This window comes from Cnephaeus nilssonii, assembly GCF_951640355.1.
Source record: "Cnephaeus nilssonii genome assembly, chromosome: 16".
NCBI lineage: Eukaryota > Metazoa > Chordata > Mammalia > Chiroptera > Vespertilionidae > Cnephaeus > Cnephaeus nilssonii.
The window spans coordinates 41,189,093-41,207,198 of record NC_137087.1 but is presented as its reverse complement, the minus strand read 5'-3'; the positions used below and the strand labels follow the sequence as shown (position 1 = coordinate 41,207,198).

The following is an 18,106-nucleotide window of genomic DNA, read 5'->3' as shown; positions in this document are numbered from 1 at the left end:
AAAAAACAACATGACTACTTAATAAGATATTCACTGAGACCATTTAAAATGTAGGCTAAATTTTAGACCATTTAAAATTTAAAATAAGGCTTAAAGATCAATAGCGTTAGCCCAACCGGCATGGCTCAGTGGTTGAGCATCAACCTATGAACCATGATATCATGGTTCGATCCCCAGTGTGGGCATGCAGAAGGCAGCCAATCAATCATTCTCTGATCATTGATGTTTCTATCTCTTTCTCCCTCTCCCTTCCTCTCTGAAATCAATAAAAAAAATATATTTTTAAAAAGCTTTAGGGAGTAGAACTGGTAAAGGAGGTAATTATTCCAGAAACTTAGGTTAAATGCAGTTACAGGTCATCAATTATACTTTTTCTTACTGCTGGGTTATGTAAATAAGTGTTTCTCAGGAGGTCCTGGGGATCTTGAACTATGCATATTCTGACTCTGTAGGTCTGGGTGGGGCCCAAGATCCTGCATTTCTAACAAGCAGCCAGGTGATGCTGATGCCGCCGGTCAGGGGTCCACATCGAGCAAGGTTCTAAGCCACCCTCCCTTTACCAGGTCAGTGGTCATGCACCTCTGTTATGCATGGACCATTTTCTCACTTTTCTGGAAAGGGAGGCATCATCACGTCAGGGCGACTCCTGGATGCCCATCGACTTCAGTATAAAAGTAGGCTAGTGTTGGTGCTTAGGCCAACAGATTTCAGTGTAGAGCTCCTAAATTCTCTTCCTATGCCCCTACTCACAGAGTCCATGAGCTAGCTCTGGCAGGTTTTAATCTCTTAGTTTTCCAGATGTGAGTAAGTCGTCCTGCTATTGGAGTGGAGGGGTACTTTCATCACTATCCTTACGGCTTCTTCATTTAATAGGCCCGTTGTTCATAATTACTATTGCACTAAAAATGTTTTAGAGGTTTTGTTTTCCACCCCCTCTTTCCAAATTTATCAGCTACCTCAAAATTGAGCAGATGTTTTAATTAGACACTTCAGTGTGTTGGAGCAGCCAATTTATTCCTCAAGATCTTCATCTGCGAAATGATGGGTTGGACCAGATGATTTAGAAGGCTGCTTCCAGCCCCAGTGCCGTAATATATTATTATAAGTTTTCTAAGCAAATTACCTAGAACTTTTCACGGATGCAGTTTAGTCCCAAAATGTCTGCAGGGATATATATCCAGGGCATAAAAGACTGTACTGTTGTTCTGAAACTTTGGACTTGTTGGGTGATTATTTTAAAAGAAGGAAGTGAGAAAAACCCAGTTACAGCACAGAAATTATTTCCTCTTTACTGGAACTCTATTCTTTGCTGCAAATCTCACTGGAATACAAAAATAGACTCGTGAGCCTGTGTGGGAAAGGACTTGGTGGGCGATATTGAGTTTTATTTCAAAAGTTCTCATCATTGTGTGTGTTTGTCTGTGTGGAGGGGGAAGGGAAGCACTATACCTGATTCTCCTAATATGATTCAGAGATCTCATCTGCTTCTTTATATGATTTCGTTTCTCTTTGCCTCCTCCATCCTTCTCATACCCTTTGTGCGTCAGAAGTTCTGATGTTACCTCAAATCATGATTACTTTGCCCCACATCTGGCCTTGCTTTGTTGATATTAACGTTCTAAAATGCTAACTGGGATTTAAAAGAAAAACCATTGAGATATTTAAACATGCTTTCAGCTAATCCATGGATTCCAAAATCTTTCCCTACATTTGAAAAGGAACATTTTTTCCCCCCTGAAATAAAGTGATGTATGTTCATCATAATGTTAAAAAAAGAGATACCTTTAGGTTATTTCCACTTTTTCCCTTTTAAGTAACGTTGCAGTAAAACTTCATGTAACTTTGTGCCTAAATCTTTGTGAATCCTGTTGATTTCCTCCCCACCATATCTTTGTAGTCTCCCAGAGACAGGTTTTCCCACCTGCTCTGTGCATCTCCCCACACCCCCCATTTAACCTGAATCCATGGCTCCCCTTACTACAGTTTTTTTTTTGTTGTTGCCGTTTATTTCGCCTTTTCTTTCCCTTTATGCCTAAGTCAATTATTCAAATTTATAGTGTCTCTTACAAAGATCCTCATATGGAGAACAGCCCTGCACCCATCCTTCCCTTTGTGGAGAGAGCTCATAATCAGATAAATGCTTCTCTGACAGCCACTATGAGTCATGGACACAGCATATGCATTTATTCCCCCCACAGCCCTGAGTGGGTAGATGGCTTGACCACCATTCCACAGAAGAGGAAACTGAGGTTCAGAGAGGTTAAATGACTCGAGTAAAGACTGGGAACAGTTCACTTTGGAACCTGAGGCCTTCAGACTCTAGAATGCTCTCCACTCGGCCTTGCTTTCCTCTAAGTCTCCTCTCCCCACTCTCCTCTTCCTCATGGAGATAAGAAGGATGAAGAAACCTCATGGATCGAGAAAGGATTAGGAAAAATAATGTTTATTTAGACCACAGGTTCCCACGTCAGGCTGGGCATTGGCCTTGCCCTGCACTTTGTTTAAAATACAGGCGCCTGGGCCTCACTCTGGACCTACTGAACCAGAATACTGGAGCGTTGGTCCCAGGAATATGAATTTCAGAGAGCCTCCACAGTTGGCTCTGCTGGGTAGTCGTATTCTTGGCTCTGCTTCGTGCCTGCTGTCCTGTCCTTGGTGTTCTGGTTGGACGAGTCAGCAGCAGCTCAGGCCCTGTGGGCTGTGGCAATGCAGGTCACGGGGCCCTGGTCCCAAGGTTTCAGAGCTTGGCCATGGCACAACTCCCTTCCACGTCACAGGCAGCAGCCCTTAAAGAGGGGAAGAGGGTCAGACCCTCACAGCAAAGGGGAAGTCATTGCACCCTCCTTGCTCTCCTAGGTGTGGTGGCCTTGCTGATGGTAAGTCATTGACTTCTGGGGCTTCTGCGATGCCTTGCAGAGCCTGAGGGAAGAACCTGACCTGGGGCCGCTTGAAATGGACTATTTTTGTTCTGCTGGTCTCCCGCCTCGGGGCTGTGGGTTGTTGGGTCTGCTTTTTCTCTGCGGTGGGTTCGTCTGCAGTGGGCTCCTCAAGGTCCCCCCTGCTAAAGGATGCTTTCTTCATACAATCTTCCCTTTTGAAATGGCCTTTGATTTGGGGAAGAAGATGCCCGGCAGAGATGGTGAAATCCGTCCTGGTGTCACGAAAATGCTGCAGTCTGCCCAAGTGTCCTTCGGACTCCCCTCACCAGGTACCCTGATCGCCTTGTAAAATAAGATACCTCCCCTCTCCTAGCTGTGCCCCAAACCGTCAACAAGGATGAATGCCCAGGATAGATTTTTGTGCCCATGGAACTTCTCCCTTGAGGCCTGAGAGTCCCCCAGGATTATAAACTTCCCACAAGGCCGTGAGCCCCAGGAGTCATAGTGAAACTGGCCGCTCTGCTGCTTGGTCAGCCACCCAGAGACAGCCTTCTCCTCTCCGTTTGTTGGTCTTTCTGTGGTCCCTCAAGGAAAGGATCTGCAAGTCCCTTTGTCAGCTGTGTTGGTGAGATGCAGTGAAAAGGGGTGATGAATGCTGAAGTTTCCACCAGTGTGAGAATCTCAAGTCTGCACCTGTCCTGACCTGAGTTTTCTAACATGTGCCGGAATCGAAATATCAGCGATAGGAATTTAATCGGTTAGTGTCATACCCTGTTGTTTCAGTATTTTCTGCATCTGGCTTCTCCTGGGACTGTTGCTAGAAGAGAATACTGAAACTTTGGAGGGACCAGACATCTATTTTCCCATTTCAAAGCCCTTTATAGACATTATTTTGTTTGGTCCATGCAATTTTCCTAAAAGGCAAATATCATCTCCAATTTAAAGATGAGAAACCGGTTTGGCTCTGTGGATAGAGCATCGGTCTGTGGACTGAAAGGTCCCAGGTTCGATTCCGGTCAAGGGCATGTACATTGGTTGCGGGCACATCCCCGGTGGGGGGCGTGCAGGAGGCAGCTGGTCGATGTTTCTCCCTCATCGATGTTTCTAGCTTTCTATCCCTCTCTCTTCCTCTCTGTGAAAAATCAATAAAATATATTTAAAAAATAAAATAAAATAAAGATGAGGAAAACAAGGCCTAGCCCTGTTCAATGACTTATCCAGGGTCACAGAACTACTTTTACATTAGAGCTAGGATCTGGGCCAGGGCCTACTGCCTTGCAGTCTGAGGCCTAGTTATTGCCTTATCTTTCACCTGGTACATGTTTATTGGGCATTTACTATTCTCAGGGCCCTGTACTAGGTGCTGGGATAGATCAGAGAAAGACAGATATAGTCACTGCTATAATAGTCCAGACCAGGGCTATAAAAAAATGTATAATGTGAGCCACATATGCAATTTAAAATTTTCTAGTAGCTGCAGTAAAAAAAGAAAGAAAAAGAAACAGGTGTATTAATTTTAAAAACATAGTTTCTTAACCCAATATATCTAAAATATTCTCATTTTAACATATAATCAATATAAGAATTATTAATGAGATATTTTACACCCTATAAAAAAAAAACTAAGTCTTTGAAATATGGTGTGTATTTTACACTGAAAGAACACATTTCAAATATTTAATAGTCACACATGGCCTGTGGCTACCATACTAGACAGTGTAGATCAAGAAGGATGCTGCGTGTTTCTTCACTCTGATTTGGAAATTATTCCCAGAGTCCACTAGTGTTAATAAACAGGGTCCCTCCCTTTCTCTAAAAAAAAAAAAGAAGGATGCTTATTTTTTAGAGAATTGGGGCCATATCATTTGATATATTAAATGTCATGTGTAAAAATATGCCTATCCCAGTTTCTTCATTCATTGGTTTATTTTGCAGTCAGTCATTCAGAAAGTACTGAATGAGCATCTGTCAGGTGCTGGTCTGTATCTTTATCTTTTTCTCTTTCTCTTTATCTCTTTCTCTTTTTCTTTCCTTTTCTCACTAATTTCCTCTTTGCTACTTTCCATCCCTATACTTCCCCTTTCTTTGTCCCTTTGTCCAGAAATACAGTGTCAGTTAAGAGCAAATTAACTTTTATTAACAACAGGGTTTCTGTCCTTGAAGTGACCAGTTTATCATCTGAACTAGTGAGATTGAGCTCCTGGCAAGCAATGTGAAGACAGAATCAAACCAGGATGCTCATAATGCGCGCGCACACACACATACACACACATGCACACGAGCATATATATACACATAACTTTTTAAAATATTGTGTGTGTGTGTGTGTGTGTGTGTGCGCGTATGTGTAACTTTCTCCTGAAAGAATACACAAAAAATTGTTGATAGTGGTTGATTTTGGGTGAGTGAAGGATATTTTGAACTTTTTGTTTTAGACATTTCTCCATTGGTTTAATTTTTCTACTGTGTTCATGTTTTACTTTCAGTTAGGGCTTTTAAAAGAGAAAAATGTTGGCGTCATGGGGATTTTATGGATCTAGAGGAAGAAGTTGGGCTTGCACCCAGCTAATCCGAGTAGGTCAAGCTTCAGGTTAAGTTACGTTGTGTAAACTCCTGGGTCTTCTCGACTTCATTAGGCTGCTCTCCTGTGTAAGGGGAAGCGACGTGGTGTTGGTGTGTGTTATTGCTGTAATATCTGTACTGTCACTGACTGGGTGTGGGTTAATGACTCAAAGAGGGGACAGCTACATATCTTTGAGACATGTTTACTCTTGTCAAAGCAGATTTGAATTGATGTCTTCTTAGGTTGCTACACTCTTTATGACAAATAGTAAGAGAATATGGGTGTATTCTGACGCTAACTGGTTCGCAACCTTGGGCAAGTCATTTGGCCACCCTGGATCAGTTCTTACCCTTTTATACATGCTCGGAAGAGCACACGTTAACATCTCAAACCTTTACAGCCATGAAGTTCCATGATTTTAACTATGTGTGATTTTTACATGTCTTACCTTGTGTTGCTGGGTCTCAGTCTGATAGTTTTCAAAATCCCATGAAGATATAGTATATTATTTCAGCTAACAAGTTATCTTTCACAACAGAATTTTAAACAGGAGCTTAAATCATATAAAAACAGCTTTCTGTTTATGGACTTAGCCCAAGTTCAGTCTTATTATCTGTGTGAGAAGGAAAGAATTCATGTATTTAACGTTTTACACATACCGTTTGTTATGGTCTACGTGTAGATTTATGAATGTGGATTCATAGGAAGGTAATGGGGGCAGGGAAATGGGGGGCAAATATGCATGACAAAGTGGGTCTGTTAATTTCCCTACGATTGCAGGATGTTTTGACAGCTTTCAGTTTGTTTCCAGTGCCCTTCACATGACTGAGAGTATGTCTGAGGTGGCCAAGGAAATAGGATGATCTATGCTGTGAATGACTTTTTAGCTGCCCGTTAATAGAAATCACTGAAACCACTGTTGGCTTGTCATATGGCCTTTTGAGCAGAAAACTTCCTAATTTAGCCAGTATGGTAAAATTGACACACAAACACCCGTCAGTTGGTTTCCCAAGACATAGAAAACGTCTTTTCTGTGGGAAAAGAAAACATTTGGCAACTAGTTCATTTTCACCATGTTTATGTTTTTCAAGGAAATGCTGGTCTTGCCCTGGACAGGTAGCTCAGTTGGTTAGAGCATCATCCCAATACACCAAGGTTGTGGGTTCGATCCCCAGTCAGGGCACATACAAGAATCAAACAGACAATGCTGGTCTCTACTCCCCTACCTAGTAAACGAGGGATGGGTGGATGACTAGATGGGTGGGTACATCCATGGATGGCTGTCCATCTTCCTTACACTTGAGCCCATTTTGAATGTCCCAGTTGGAGAAAAACTTTTTCCCCATGAGTATCCTCCTTAGGGGCCTGCACTGCTGGTGCCATTTGGAGCGTCAGTTTCCATGTCTTGTGGTCACATAGTCAGGATGTGACTAAACAGAAACTCTCCAAGTTAATTCAGAGTGCGTCTTTTTTACTATCTCCATACTTAAAAATACCAGATAGGACCGTCTGTCCCACAAAAGAATCAGATATGCCGTTACAGAAGCTAGTTAACAATTGGACTTGTTAGCTCCATGGGGCCATGGGAGTCTGTTAGGAGCAGAGGTTAAACTGAGTGTGTCCTTTCTGAAGGAGAATATTGAACTGAAGAAATCCCTGGAGTTAGAGGAGACCTCTGCAATCGGCTTTGTTGGTTCAGGAATTCCTTGGTAACTTTTTTTCCCCTCTGGGTTTATGCCTTCTGCTGATGTGCATCTTCTCTGTGACTCTTACGAGGTTAGATCCATAGTAGGTTCTCATTTGAAAGAATGCTGGTTGAATGTGCATATTTTGTCTGCCAAATTGCCAGTTTCACAATCAGACCGCTGGCTCTTTCTCTCTGACATCTGATAACACAGGAAATAGAGGGGAGGCTGATGATGAAATGAAAATGCTCTACTTTTAAATTGGGCTAACATAAGCTTCCTTTTATACATACAGCTAATGTTTGAGGCTGTGGCTAAAGTTAAAGCTTGCAAGTAGAAGAATATTAGCATTAACTGTTGACTTTTATTTATTTGTTTGTTTGTTTGTTTGTTTACTTACTTATTTTTGAGCATGTGAAATGTGAGGAAACATTTCTGTGGCAGGATGTGGCATTTGGCATTCCAAATGAAGTTAACCTGTTACTCGTTCTGAAACTGAGTCCCCCTTTCATTTTATAAAACTTTCTGAGTATTATTTCTCAAAGCCTCCGACTGTGATTATGGATTTTTGTGTTATGTTTTTCAGGAAAAATGGAATGCCGAGATAACCATACAGTAATTTGGTGGCCCGAATGTTTATTTTGTAGTCACTTAGAATTCAGAGTCCCATAGGTTATAGAAATCCTTCAACGTCCTGCCTTCCAGGGTGTACATGTGATTAAAACTTGCCTGTACTATGGAAACTATCTAGCTTTCGAGTCTCTGATTGGAAAACAGAGTCGGGAGCCACTAGTCAACAAGGTGGAAATACAGAAAATAATATGGCTGCCAGAGTTGGAAGCTGCTAATGTGGGTTCAGAGCCCCAAACTTCATTCCATCAAACAGAGCAGTGAGGGAATGAACATCCTGGCACATCTGTAACCTGATGCGTTTGGTAGACCAGTTGGGAAGCTTTGTCACTGATGATGGAATCCTAGTCAAAACAGTCTCAGCAGGCTGGAATACTCACCCCAATCCAACATACAACATTTAACAAGGCTAAGTGTTTATTTGCAATTAGGACCCAAGCGTCACCCCTCAGCCCCCCCCAAACAAAACAAACCCAACCGTACAATTGTAGCATGGCAAAGGGAAAGCTCTGGCTCCCATGGTTTACGTGAAAAAGAGCTGGGGGTTTGAGGGGCCCACATGCTCAGTATGAATCAGCAAGGAAGCACGACTGCTCTAAGATGGAGTCTTGAAATGCCCTTCTGAGCAAGGGCCAGACTAAAGGAAGCGACAGCCCTTTTTTGTTTTTATTAATCCTCACTCGAGGATATTCTTCCATTAATTTTAGGTAGAGTGGAAGGAAGGGAGGGAGGGAGATATGGGGAGAGAGAAAGATAGATAGATAGATAGATAGATAGATAGATAGATAGATAGATAGAGAGCGCAACATCAATGTGAAACTCATGGATTGGTTGCCTCCCACAGGCACCCTGACTGGGGCTGGGGATTGAACCTGCAACCCAGGTATGTGCCCTAGACTGGGAATCGAATCCGTGACCCTTCGGTGCTTGGACCGATGCTCTAACCATTGAGAACAATGACCAGGGTGTGACAGCCCTTTTTGTATTATACACGGACTCTAGTTTCCCATCTGAAATGGCTGTTGTCAGAAGATTGGGGGAATAGAGAGTTAGCTGAAAGGGTTGGGAAGGGGGATAGATAAACCAGAACTATCTCCATTTGAGGCCTGCCAAGAAAGGCGAGTGTATTACTCTAGATTTGTTTGTTTGTAAGGAGAGAACCCCAGGTACGGCAAAAGGGGAATTAACCAAACGATGGGAAGGGCAGGAGTGCAGTTGGTCCTCAGAGATTACCTGGAACCAAGGACTTGAACTTCATAAGATTGCCTCACCACCCCTCTTTTTTGTGTCTCTCTGCATGTAGGTGTCATTCTCTGGCAAGTCAGCTCCAAAAAGGAGAATTACAGCCCTTAGGAGCTGTCACCTCACTCGTTTCAATTCCAGCTCCAGAGAGGAATGAATAATTGTTCTCTCTGGTCTAATTAGTTAAACTTGGGTAAGGTGCCTAACTCTAGGCCAGTTAACTGTGGCCAGGGGATTGGCCCATGTTGATAGCCTGGGGTGCGAGATGTCTAAAAACTTGGCATCTTCCATTCAAACCACTTGGTGTGAGTGAGAGATCAACAATTTTCCCAACGGGGGACTGCTGTTCTGTTCTTGTCAAACAATGCAAAAGACAGCCGCCACAATGAGGGGTCTGGAAACATGCCTGTGCCTGAGGATAGAAGAAATAAATAATAGAAGAAATAGTAGACTCATAGAATTTGGGGCTAGAGTGGAACTGAGGCTCAGCATTGTCAAGTGACCTGCCCAAAGATACCCAGCTGGTCATGACAAAAGCCCAGGCCTCTAACTCTGAACTCAGAGTTTCATCCCTATACTTTACTGTCTTCATCAGGAAGAAAATACATACCAAGGAAAGCCATGATAATTACCTTCAAACCTTTGAAGGACTCTTATGGAAATAAGAATGGTGGTGTTTGATGATGCTCCAAAGGGCAGGTTAGGATTCATGGACAGTGATATCTGACAAGCGGAATTCTACTAGAAAGGAAGAAGTTAACCTCTGTGATGCCTTAACAATGGAAAGGCTGCCTCAGGAGGTAGTGGCCAGAGGCCCCAGTCATTGGAAGCCTTCAGGTTAAAGTTGGATAAACATCTGCCAGTAATACTGTAGAGGGGATCCCTAAAGTCTCTCCCAACTGAGAAGCCTGCAAAATAAAAACCTGGACATGGTTGCTTTTCACTGTTTTTCTTCCGCCAGTTATAGAATTGGTTTACAGTGCTAAATGCCGTGCTAACCATTTTATAATAACAATCTCACTTAATCTTAACCTATAAGATAAATACTGTTATTATCTCTACTAGAGGCCGGGTGCACGAAATTCGTGTCTAGATAGGGTCCCTAGGCCTGGCCAGCGATTAGGGCCCATTAGGTTCCCTGACTCCCCGCCTCCCTGCCTCCTCCTTTCCTCACTCCCTCAGTGCCCCACCACTGCCGCTAGTCGCCCGCCATGTTCCGCACTGCCCCCTGGTGGTCAGCGCATGTCATAACAAGTGATCGAACTCCGGTCTCCCGGTTGAACTCCCGAGGGGACACTTTGCATATTATCCTTCCTTTTATATATATAGATTTTGCAGATGAGGCACAGAAACAGTAAGTTACTTTCCCAATGGCTTGTGGAAATTTCAGGTTTGCTCCCAAGCCTCTACTCTTAACCACTGCATTCAATGGCTTCTCAAAAAATATTTGTTTCTAGTCCCATTTGTACAATGTCTCTACCAGGTGTTCTCAAAATGTGATCCTCACAATACCTTCATCAGAACCATATATTTTTTGTTTTGATGAAGAACCAAATATTTTGAACCTCATATTTTTGTAAATACTCATGTTTCTCATGAATAATTGAACACCACCTTTTTTTTTCCCCCCCAGTATTTATGCTCCTGGGCTCTCCCAGTTACTTAATGAACCAGACTGTCTGGTGGAACGGACTGGGTATATGTATTTTTGTTTTTTTCAACAGAGGTCAGCTTTTATTGACTGTGCTACAAAAGAGCTAGTTTAGTCAAGAAGACCAAAGCCCATGTCATCATCAGACTCCTCAGATTCTTCTTTCTTTGCTTCCACTGTCTTCTCCTCAACTGGGGCAGCAGCGGTGGAGAGGGCAGGTCCACCAGCCCCTACATTGCAGATGAGACTCCCAATGTTGACATTGGCCAGAGCCTTTGCAAACAAGCCTGGCCAGAAAGGTTCACCATTTACACCAGCTGCTTTAACGAGGGCATTGATCTTACCCTCCGTCACCATCCCTTCATTGTGATGCAGGATAAGGGCCGAGTAGATGCAGGCGAGCTCCGAGACTGAGGCCCTGGTGAGGGCGAGTGCTGGGCGAGCGCTGCCAGGAGCGGTGCTAGTCGCCGGAGGAAGTGAGGGCCTCACCCCAACGCGGCCTTAGCTTCCTCGGAAGAACGAGCACCTTCCCGGCAGCTGGGGAAGGGGGTAAATGTATTTCTTAACAAGCACCCTAGGTGATTCTAATGGGCACTAAAGTTTTAGAATTGGTCCATTGCTTTCCTGGGAAGGTTAGAGGGAAGATCAGATACTAAAAAGCCTCTTACTTATCTAAGCTGCTTAGACTGCTCTGAAGGCCATGGGGAGACATTGAAGGGCTGAAAGTCAGGGTTAACATGATCAGAATTGATTTTTTTTTTTTTTTTACAGTAAGTTCATTTTGGTGGCTAAGTGGGCAGGACTGGAGGCTATTTGTGTCTTCCAGGGTGATGTGGGCCTGACCTCAACAGAGGCAGTGAGAATGGAGAGGAAGAGACATTTTGCAGAGATAAAAAGCAAGCAGAACCAGCAGGACTTGGTGCTAGATTGTGAGGTGGAGAAAGAGGACACAGCTTAGTGGGTGAGTTCAGTCCATAAGAATGAAAGATGCCTCCTATGGGACTGGCATGCATACAGAAGTCAGAAAAAAGCACTTCCAATGGGTGTGGTCAGTTTAACACTTCATGGAGGAGATGGCACCGGAGTAGAGGGTTGGATTTCAGAGGCATTGGTGTGAATGGGAGGGAATGATGTCCCAGGATGAGGGAACACCCTGGGCAAGATAGAGGGGTAGGAAACCACAGAATGCACTTTAATTGGAGCTAAGAAGTGGTTGGGGAGGGAGAGTGGAGGGGGGGATTATAAAGATCAACTTGAGTCATTGAGATAAGGACCTTCAGTGGAATAAAGAGCTTGTTCCCAATGAATACTAGACTTAGCAGAGTGCTCACTTCATAAGTTACATAAATGCTTAATCACTATGTTGTACACCTGAAATGAGTATAATATTGTATGTTAATTATAATTGGAAAATTAAAAATTTTTTTAAAGAGCTTTGTCCCTCTTATCTCAGAGGGCTTTTTGTTGGTAGGGGCAACAATATGACCAAAATGGCTTTTGGAGAGACTGCTTCAGTCCAGTGACAGGGCTGACCCTAGTTTATTTGTTGTTTTTTTTAATATTTTTTATTGATTTCAGAAAGGAAGGGAGAGGGAGAGAGAGATAGAAACATCAATGATGAGAGAGAATCATTGATCGGCACACCCACTACTGGGGATGGAGCCCACAACTCATGCATGTGCCCTTGACCGGAATCGAATCTGGGACCCTTCAGTCTGCAGGCCGACACTCTATCCACTGAGCCAAACCGGCTAGGGCTGACCCTAGTTTTTGAGGCAGCCTTTTCCCCGATGTCAGTTGGACTTAGAGTTGAATGCGTTTAGATCCTACTTACGTGAGAAAAGAGATTTTCTGATCGGATGTTATAGTAAATTTCCATAGGCTAGTGTATTTTGTTGAGATAGCATCAACTGCTAAGTTCCTCTGACATATCCTTGCCCTTTGATTCTTATCACACACCCCCCTTTACTATCAGTAGTTATTCACCCTACAGATCTTAGGCAGTGTGTTTGCACAGGCCTCGTCTCCTCTGTGGTGTGGGTGGGGAATGACCGTCAGCTGGAATGACAAAGACTGATGCCAGTGTTGCCTATTGAATAAACAGTGGAAATCCCAAGGGGTATGTGGTGTGGGATTGTTTGTTCCTAAATCTGCAATAGCCTGTCGGCACAGAAATGGACGGAGTGGTGGTCAGGACATTGAATAGTTCTGGCCATGCAGCCATGCCATGCTGGGGGCGAATAGCCTGAAATCTATGGGTGCTTTTCTGGATGCTGTGAAATGCCATTATGGTCCTAAGAAGCTGGGGAGAATCCTGTCTCTTTTGTGTCTCTAGCCTTGACTCCACCGCCCCAGTCCCTCTTCTTTGGATTCTAGTATCCATGGTTTCTCCTCTCTCTGGAGTCTATGGAACTCATTTTGCTGGATATCCAGAGGAAACAGGCTTTTATCTGATCACTTTATGAATTTCGGGTTGGTTTCCCAGCCAGAGTGTAAATTCCTTAGGAAGAGGCCATGGATTATCCTTCTATAGGGTTCTCCATTTGTGCCTCGGGACAGTGTGGGCACACGGAGATTTTAGTAAAGGTTTTTTGCTTTCTTGTCTGTTTGATTGAGGTCTTGGAGCAAAGATATTATAGTTGCTTTCCTACCGAAGCAGCTTTAAAACAGAGTGATAAAATTACTCTCTCAGTAGGATCACAGCCATTATCTGTCACAATTGTGCATTGACTGCCTACATCCTGAGTTGTTGGGGGGAAAAAATGCTTTCAGAATCAAATGCAGTTTCCTATTTGCTTCAGGTGAGCCTGCTTCCCTCCCATTAATATATAGTTATTAAACACCCACTCAGTGAATTTAGTGAGGACTTGGTGCTATATTAGATGCTGCAGAGGCATTACGGATTCTGTAGAAAACATAGGCTCTCCAATCAAGAATCCACATGAGCTAAGCTGGCATGTGGGCACTGGTCTCTTAATAGCTGGTTTCAGCATCTGGGACTTACCGCCCATTGGGAAGATGGGAGCGTGTTTCAACCTTACCGTTTTCTCCAGTGCTCCCTGTGCTCTTAGAACTAGCACCCTAGTTCCCTACTGCTGCATCAGGTCAGCATTTGAGCACCGAAAAGGAAGTTAAAAAGGCCCTGAATGTGAAGGAAATCAGTTGGCTAAGGCAGAAAGTCTAAGATTTGGAGTCAGGTGGGCCAAGGTTCTAGTCTGGCGTTGGTAACCAGTTCTAGATTTGGGGGCAAGGCTCTCCAAGACTCCATTTCATCATCTGTAAAACGAAGTGAAAATGCCCACCTCCTGGGGCTATCAGGAAATGTAACTGACTCCAGCCTCACCCAGGCTGGTCTCTGCTCTTTTGTCAGCATCTGTCTGCACGGTTTATTCTCCCCTCTCTGTTCTCATGGCTTTGTAAGCCCCGATCATTTCTTGTCACAGAAACTGTATCTTTTATTTTTTAAGTTTTAGAAGTCTCTTAAAATTATAAAAGTAATACATTCTTGTTATAAAAAATTTTCTAACCATCAGAAGTCTGTAGAGGAAAGAATAAAAATATTCATTTTACTTCCCCAAATCTTCATTCTATCCCATAAAGGTTAACTACCATAAACAGTTGGATGTGTATCTTTCCAGACCATTTTAAGAATTTATATAACATTCACAGAGGCATTTTTTCACTATTAATACAGTCATTGTGTACATATTGTTCTGCAACTTATTTTTTTTAATGAATTGATCCTTTTCTGTGAATTTATAACACCTACACATGTGGATCTATATAATTTTTATAGATCATCGTGTTTATTATGTAGCTTGCTTTTTATCTTAGCTCATAAACACCTGTCTTCTAATTGGCTTCTTGTTTCCATCTCATACCTCTCCAGCCCTTCCTCCACCAGAATGAGTTCTCTAAAATTCAAATGGGGAATCAATGACCATAGGATAGTTCAAAGCTCTCTACCATCTGGGCCCTGCTGACTTCTGCAATTTTATTGGAGTACTTCTTAGATTTTTTTTTCTTTTAGCAGCAGAAGCTTCTTGTCCTCTGAACAAAACCCATGTACACCCCCAATGTATTAAACATGGAGCTCCTGGGGTTCCCGTGTACGTATGTCAGGTCGTCTAGACCTCAGCTGGCTCGAGCACCCTCCCCTGTCACCCAAGCCCCATTCTCCATCCTGTTACATTTTCTGTCTTAGGGCATGTTGGTCTTTCTTGAGATTATCCTCAAAAAGACCAATACAACAAACCTTCTCAAATTCTCTTTATTCATTATGGCCCTGCAACCCAATACTTAAAAAAAAAAAAAGCCATTGGAAGCTTTCTGTTAACCTTCTTTCCTGAAGTAAAATGAATTTCAGATTTTTGTTGACATGTCCTGAATCTAAGATGTCCTCTCTCAGACATGGAGATTCGGAGAGCTCATGTTGTCACTTTTCTGTCCTTTTTCATGGTGAACACATGAAGCATTCTCCTGTTGTTGAGCCTTTCTCTTTGTTCTGGAGTTATTATGTTTAGATCCTATGACCCAAAGACAGTGAGGTCCTTGAGAAATGAAGCAAGAAGACAACTGTTCATGAGCTAAAATAGAAAGCAAGCTGCAAAGCTGAATATATCCAGCGGGGTCGGCCGTGTATCTAGCTCACTGCCTGGAATGTAGTAAATACTCAACAAACTTTTCATCCCTGGAGTGCATGTCAGGTATGGCACTTCCCTCTGCCATGAGGGTGAGGAGATGAGTTATTTCCATTGCAGGAGCTACGAGGCCCATCATTTGTTGTCAATCTAGTTTTAGAAGTGGCACCAGGGACCAGAGGGAGTTGAGGATGGTCAGCAGCCTTTCTTGCTGAACTACAGTCTGGCTGCCTCTACTCCAACCTTCATGGACCTGAAGAGAGTTGGGGAGACTTGGGGGTGCTCTCTCTTTGCTAAATTCACACCAGGGACAGGTTTGTACATCGTGAGTTTGATGACCACTGGAATGACCACCCCAAAACCACACTGGGGTCATTGTAGATTCTATATTGCTCATCTAAGAAAAAAAAATAGACATAAATAACTTGCAAGCTGAACTTTGTGGCTTTTGTGGATATATTTATTTATATTTTTCAAAAGAAGTTAAGTCTACTGCCCTCAGATACTAAAAATGACATTCTTTGCTCCCTTTGACCACAAAAGCCACACATCAGCATCATTACCAGGAGGCTGTGTTGGGGAGTGCAATCTTCCTACTGATCTCTAAAAAAGCAAAAACAAACGAAAAGCCAAGAACTCCAGCGTTGGTTGCCTGTATTTACTGCTGAGACCCTTCATCTCTTATAAAGGACTTGAATCTCATCCTTGGTTTGTCTTGTTAATTTGCAACATGATATACTGTCAGAGGGTGTCACCTCAAATGCTCCGATCTATGATTTCTGTGATCATATTTAAGTTTTCTACGTTTTATACTTCTTGGGACATTTCCCCCCTTAATATGGATTGTGTTTAGTTGGCTCTTATCTTTTTCAGACATTGGAAGTTACCCATTCTGCCTTAACTTTTGCCAGTTGTGCCTCAAAAGTTTTTCTTTTTCTTTTTTTAAAAAAATATATTTTATTGATTTTTTACAGAGAGGAAGGGAGAGGGAGAGTGAGTTAGAAACATCGATGAGAGAGAAACATCAATCAGTTGCCTCCTGCACACTCCCTACTGGGGATGTGCCCGCAACCAAGGTACATGCCCTTGATCGGAATCGAACCTGGGACCCTGGAGTCTGCAGGCCGACGCTCTATTCACTGAGCCAAACCGGTTAGGGCTCAAAAGTTTTTCTTAAGATTGGTGACACATGTTCATTGGTTTTGAATTCATTGGATTTTCGTTTTGACTATTGCTACACACTCTCCCAAGTAACACAGAGCATGCATTTTCCCATTCCCCCTCCAGCACTGCCTGGGCTCCCCTCCCATGGTCTGGAATAGTGGGACATACGGTAAAGTGCAGCTTGCCTGCTCCCAGGTCAGACTTCGTTGATGAACCAAGACATCTGTTCTCATTGAGTGGGGATTTGGCCTCCACAGTGGTCTCACTCGGGGTTCTAGGCATGCACCCCATTCCACTGATGTTGACACTTGAGAGAAAACCAGCATCCCCTGTCTGGTTTAGCACTTTCCCCATAAATGTTATTTCTCTTAGTATGTAATATTTCTCACTTCTAGGCATATCAGATATTTTGGCAACTATTTGGAAATGGCCCTTTGTCCACCACCCTCCCCTCTTCTCCCTGCCCCTTCCTTTCCAGTAGCTGTCCGTGGTCTTGGATGGAAAAGAATGACTGGAAACCTTAAAGAGCTGTCCTTCATTGCTTTTCACAACTCCTGATTGGTAGGAGCGTTTGGGGGAGCCCTCTTTATTATTTGGGGTGAAATTCAGCTGTAAGTCCTAAGTGGCAGAATTGCATTGGGAGCAAGTCAGTTTCCAGGAATCTCAAAGTGAGTGTCCTCTGGTGAGGTGTACCAGTTCTTAGTGATAAAAGTGAACTATTAGCTATCAGTCTAGTTTCTGGTGTTGAGACCGGGATGGGCTTCATTCATTTCCTATATATATAGACACAACCTCGAGTGTTCATTCAGAGAAAATGCATTGAGAGTTTTCTGACATTTTGGTATAGGACAGTGGTCAGCAAACTGCGGCTCGAGAGCCACATGCGGCTCGCGAGCCGAGGTTTGCCACTCTGTTGACTAATGAGTTTGCCAACCACTGACCTAGACTCTTGATTCCAGTAATTACAGGCTGTTGTTGTTCCTTGTGATTAAGCCCCTATCCCAGTGGTCAGCAAACTCATTAGTCAACAGAGCGGCAAACCGTGGCTCGAGAGCCGCAGTTTGCCGACCACTGGTTTAGGACATCTGCTATACCAAGGAATTAGAGAAGTAAAGATCTTGAGGTGTATAGGAGCAAAGAGATGAGTACAAATATCCTTTTTGAAATTAGAATGTTCTGCCTTAGCTTGGGGTTGTTATCCTGGGCATCTTGCAAGAGATGGTTGTCGGACTTAGGAGGGAAGCCTTGTCTTTATTTTAACAATTTCCAACACAGGACCCGATCCTTGAGACTTCAGCAACGTATGGCCACCAGCGGAGGGAGAAAGTATATGGTGTTGTCTAGAAACCACTTCAAATGTCTATTTTTAGAACATTTTTACATTCTGTTTGAATGTCGTTTTTCAAAATAGATTTTTAATGGTTATCTTCTGAATAGCTTGGATTTTCAACTAAAGAGAAAAACAGCTTTTTTTCAAAAAAAAGTAGATAATGTCAGAGGGGAAGAAGTATCTAATTCTGTGTGATGGTTGCTATGGTGATGATTGAATGTAAATTTCAGTTTATATAAAACCCTGTGAAGGGTTTGATTAGAGGCCAGAGGCAAGGCTTGGTGTCAGTTGGTAAGTGGCTAAAAAGCATCTATTAATGAGG

General features: G+C 43.1%; 2 protein-coding genes across 2 annotated transcripts in view; one reads left to right on the top strand and one right to left on the bottom strand.

Annotated features, from left to right (window-relative positions):
* The window catches only part of PIK3AP1 (phosphoinositide-3-kinase adaptor protein 1), a 95,421-nt gene that overhangs the window by 9,601 nt on the left and 67,714 nt on the right, over positions 1 to 18,106 (top strand). The window lies entirely within an intron of this gene.
* On the bottom strand, positions 10,676 to 14,928 carry LOC307112495 (large ribosomal subunit protein P1-like; the record flags this gene model as incomplete). The annotated part of the gene is made up of 2 exons (XM_079793235.1): positions 10,676 to 11,110; positions 14,906 to 14,928. 2 exons carry the CDS (start codon positions 14,926 to 14,928, stop codon positions 10,762 to 10,764), a joined length of 372 nt encoding a protein of 123 aa, XP_079649361.1. The 3' UTR covers positions 10,676 to 10,761.